The sequence below is a fragment of the Pyxicephalus adspersus genome, chromosome 3 (assembly GCF_032062135.1).
Source record: "Pyxicephalus adspersus chromosome 3, UCB_Pads_2.0, whole genome shotgun sequence".
Classification (NCBI taxonomy): Eukaryota; Metazoa; Chordata; class Amphibia; order Anura; family Pyxicephalidae; genus Pyxicephalus; species Pyxicephalus adspersus.
Window position 1 is genome coordinate 20,669,392 of NC_092860.1, and position 4,674 is coordinate 20,674,065.

A 4,674-nucleotide genomic window follows, 5' to 3' on the forward strand; every position below is an offset into this window, starting at 1 on the left:
TGCACATTGCATGTAATATGTGTGTAATTGTGTGATGCGGTAACATACGCATGTTTTCTCATCTCATGGGTTCCTTTAAAGAAGGATCCCTGCTACAAAATCACCAATATGACACAACCCTTTGGGATGGTCTGTGAACTGTAATAACCTATAGCAACCAGTAAGATTTTATTATACTAGTCATGCCAGAAAATAAAACCCAATTCTGACTGGTCCCTGCTATGCACCCACAACTGGCACACTATATGGGAGCTGCTAGAATCTAATTCTGTGTGCCCATGAACTTCTCCTACAGCAGCAAAACAAACACTCTGTGAATAAGAGAACACTAGACTCATTGTTGCCTTTCTCAATCCTTGTCCTGTAACAGATTTTCCAGCTGTCAAGGGTTAACTCCTTGTGTGCCTGAAAACTGGGCAGCAAGGGTTAAAAAAGCCAGAACTGAGCGTAAGGTGCCCGTCATACCCTCTGTCTGCGAGAACATTGGTGCATTCCATAACTGTGCACAAGTTCATTAAAGGTGTGTTCCTTCCACCAAATGGGAGTGTACTGATTGTGTGTGTGAGAGTGTGTGTGTCTCTTGTCAGCTCTCCCCATTGTGTACTTGTCTCTCCTGGGAGGTCAGAATTCCCTGAGGATTGTAGTAGCAAGAAAGTGCAAAGGGTGCCATGAAGAAGACACCAAACTCAAGTAAGTTGACCGCCTTTATGTCAATCTGTCGCCAAAACTTGTACTAAAGATCATTTACTGATAACCCTGCTTCAAATCTTAGCCATTGCCTACTGGGAAAAAGACATTTTTTTATTTCAAGGCAATCAAATCCTTTGCACATTCCCAGCTATGCATGTATTGCGCCTGGCACTACAGGTGGGCAAAGCTTGCACACGTATTGGTGAAAAAGCCTTTGTATGGGTTACTGTTCTTACTCTGCCTTGACATTCATTTATGTTACAATATATGTACGCAGATTGTAATTACAGATCATAATTACTGACCTTGGAGCAAGGAGAAGGGAGCTGACACTTATTAAGCAGGAAATGCTGAGACAGATAATAGAACGCCTTTAATATGTTGTGGTATTAAAGCAGAACTAAACCTAATAATTGAAAAATTCCAAGCAGGCATGTTCTTTATTGCAAAAGGGGCAGAAGAAGTTTTTTTCTGCAATAAAATAAAGTTACCTGTCGGATTGCAAATTTTTAACTTCACTCACCTGTCCTCACTCCCTCGTCCTAACCTGGTCTTCTTCTGGGTTCAGGATCTCTGGCTAACTTGGTTGGTCAGGCGAGAATGACATAACTCTTGTGCATGTACATGGGAGGTCATTCATTCCTAGCTGCTAGCTATGGGAGATCAAACACTGAGCAGCACATGTATATATTATTCAAAAGATTGCAGCAGGTAGGTAAGTTTGCTTTATTGCAAAAGAGACATCAGCATCTTTCCTGCGATAAACAACATGCCTTGATGCAATTTGTTAATCATTTAATCGGCACATTAAAGAATATTCAACAGGTAATGAACTGTGATGAACAAGTGATCACCTAGTACCTGACGCATTTATAAAGTGGAGATTACCAACATAGCATTTGCCACTTTGGGAATTAGTGGATTATGTTTCAAGCACCCTAATAGACCCTTATTCCACCTGAGTTTAAAGTAAATAGGCTACGTACGTCATTTTCAAATATGGTGGCCACATAGTCCATTTAAGTGAGTTTCAGATTGTCAAATAAATACAATGATCAGAGCACTGATCATCGACGTACAAAATTTCATTGACCTTTTATAAATTTGGTGCCGTAAGTAGTGAACAGTTTTAAAACCAGAGAATAGAGAAGTGGTGATCCATTCTAAATGTACCATATTGGATTTGTATTCCCATATATTGGGATATCCCGTATTAAATTTGTTCATTCACTTCTGAGATTTACAGAGCACCTAGTGACCTGACATTTCTGAACTGCAGTTGAAGCAAAGCTAGGTTACCTACCTGCCCCCAGCTTGTAATTGGACAGTAAAGAACCAGCAACAGTCTACTGAGGTCATCTCTTTGTTCTATCCTCCTTTATCATTTTCCTACAAAATCTGATTGGTAGCTACCCCTCCATCTTACAGTCTGCTGTGCAGGAAATTACAATAGAAATACATTAATGCATTACCTCTACCTGCAGTTCGGTTTTAAGATTGAACCTCCAATGACAATATTTAGATGATCAATTGCGCTACCTCAATTCCTATAGCTTAATTGCAATTAATTGCTAAATAGGCGGCATAGATGGCTTTCTGTCATATAAATTACTGAACACAGATGATCAATCAGGTGTGACTCAGCACTTGGTAGTTCAAAACATAGAGAGCAATTTATTCCACTTGGGCTTCAACAGTACAATAAGAAGTTGTAAATTACGGAATTAACAGTGATAAATAAATTAATAGCAGAGTTTGCTATATTAGATTGCTTGTGTAGTCACCCTGATCAGGTGCCAGAGGGCTTATACCGATACACCACCATCATATGCATTTTGGAGGGAAGGTCTTACTTTCGTACCCTGGGCCATCTCTTACTCTTTCCTCCTCCGTTGTCCTTCGTTTTGGTCTTTTTGGTTGTTTATTTGTATTGATCTTTATATAAAAAGAATGTATTATTTAACTACCAAAAATGATGTTTTACAGGATCCCTCCATACATCCTTTATATTAACATAGAGGAAACATAGAGTAAAAAAGAAGAACATGTGGGCTCAACCAATGCCTAATAGTTATGGTTTACATTAACAGGGGGCATATTGGGGTGCCTGGGGGGGGTTTGCCTCTATAGTTTGCTAAAAGGTGTCTCCGCTTCTCATTTCAAAAAATTGTGAGCTAATCATATCAAAGTTGTGAGCATGTGCAAGTCTTAGGATTATAAACTTGTCCTTTTGTTGTACTCATGACATTTTATAGTAAGGCAAACTCAAAGGAAATCTGCAAAATTCTAACTGAGCTATGCAGGAACAAAAATACAAAGGCAGAGGTCACCACCAATAAAAACAATCAGTCGATCCAACAATATAGACAGATCCTAAGTCAGACAAAACATTATTTTTGTAAAATACCATCTTGGCCCCACGTGTTTCCTCCCCCAGGTTGAGACCTAAATATGATTGGAGACTAATGGAAAAGCTTATGAGATGATAGCGGCAGATTTAAACCCAACTGTCCCAGAAACGGTCTGGCTTTGCATGTATGTGGAGCTGCCTGCATTTTTATTCCATGGATTGTTTTAATATGAGATTATCACAGAAGCTAACCTCTGCTCTTCTATTTATTCACCATTTATTCAGTTTAAGTGGCTCAAATTTCTGATATGTTAGCTTTAAAGTGTATCTAAAGAATCATTTGTATGGTTAAAGCTATGTCAGACTTACTTGCATAAACCTATGACACTTTGGGAGTTGTTCCTTTACTACTTGTCCAACAGACACGTCAGGAGGAGAATAAAAGTATCAAAATGGGGATAAATACCCTCTCGAACAGTTGGTGCTCCTTTGTAGAATTTCTCCTTACATCCTTCCTTGAGATCTGTGAAGTTCTAGATTTCTCTCACTTTCTGTCACAGTCATATTGGTCACCAAGACAAGTAAAGAAGACAAATCCCCCCTCCCGTTTACATGCAAAAAAAAAAAAGAGGATATTTTGTAGGAAAAAATATCCAGCTGGTCCCACCTAAATACTCTTTTGCACCACTTTGTAAATACCTGGAACTTCTTGGTATGGAGGAACAAGTGATCTTTATGTATTGATGGTACCTAAGTGGTCAATTCCTTGGTTCGGACACCTGCACATCCAGATGAAGAACTTTTTCTGTGTAAGCTTTGACACCCTTCTAGATGGATCTTGGGTAGGGATTCCCAGCTCCAATGGAGAAATAGAGCAGTGTGAAGAGTGAGGTAGGAGAGTTTCCAAAGAAAGGACAGCAATGGGTCTCCAGAAGAAGGAAAACAATTGGTTAGCAGAGATGGGACAGAAATTCATTTACAAAAGCAGGGCAACAATACATTTCCTAAGGCAGGACAGCAACTGTGTTTTTAGACAGAACACCCATGGCTTTCCTAATACATGTTCCTTTTTTAATTAAACTATTGTCTGTAGACACCATTACATATTCAGATCTAGCACCTGAAACATTTAACACTTTTGGTAAGAGATGTGAGTAAAAAAACCCATTCTACATCTATTCAACAGTGGGAACATAATTGTAATAAATGTTAGCCTAAGGTAATAAATGTTCCTAGAGGTGAAATGAAATCAAAAGGTTTATGAGTGGCTGTAAATAACTGTGGTTATTTCAGGTACCTAGTATTGTTTACATTACTGAGCTTTAAAGATATGAGTAACCATATACATGGACATTGAAAAGAATCTATTTGTACAGAAAACTTTCAAACAATTGTTCATATGTGGTTCCTAAATGCAGAGCTGTTTAGACCTGTAAATATATCATGTTAACAACCTGAGGCCTGCCATTGCGCAGGACATTAAGGCTGCCTATAGACAATAGAGGGCCATGGCCAAATTTAGTTATTGATGTTTTTAGGCACCTCCAGGATTCCGGCTGAGCTTGAGATAAAATTTTATAGCCACAAACATACAAATTTACCCAATTTGTAGGAAGATGTTTTATTAGAATGGC

At 38.7% G+C, this 4,674-nt stretch overlaps 1 protein-coding gene across 1 annotated transcript in view; it reads left to right on the plus strand.

The window, feature by feature from the left end:
* Positions 1-571: 571 nt before the first annotated feature.
* The window catches only part of SEPTIN9 (septin 9), a 174,287-nt gene continuing 170,184 nt past the window's right edge, over positions 572-4,674 (plus strand). The window contains exon 1 of the mRNA XM_072403810.1: positions 572-690. Coding sequence (XP_072259911.1) covers positions 669-690 — 22 coding nt within the window. The 5' untranslated portion in view covers positions 572-668. The remainder of the gene's footprint in view (positions 691-4,674) is intronic.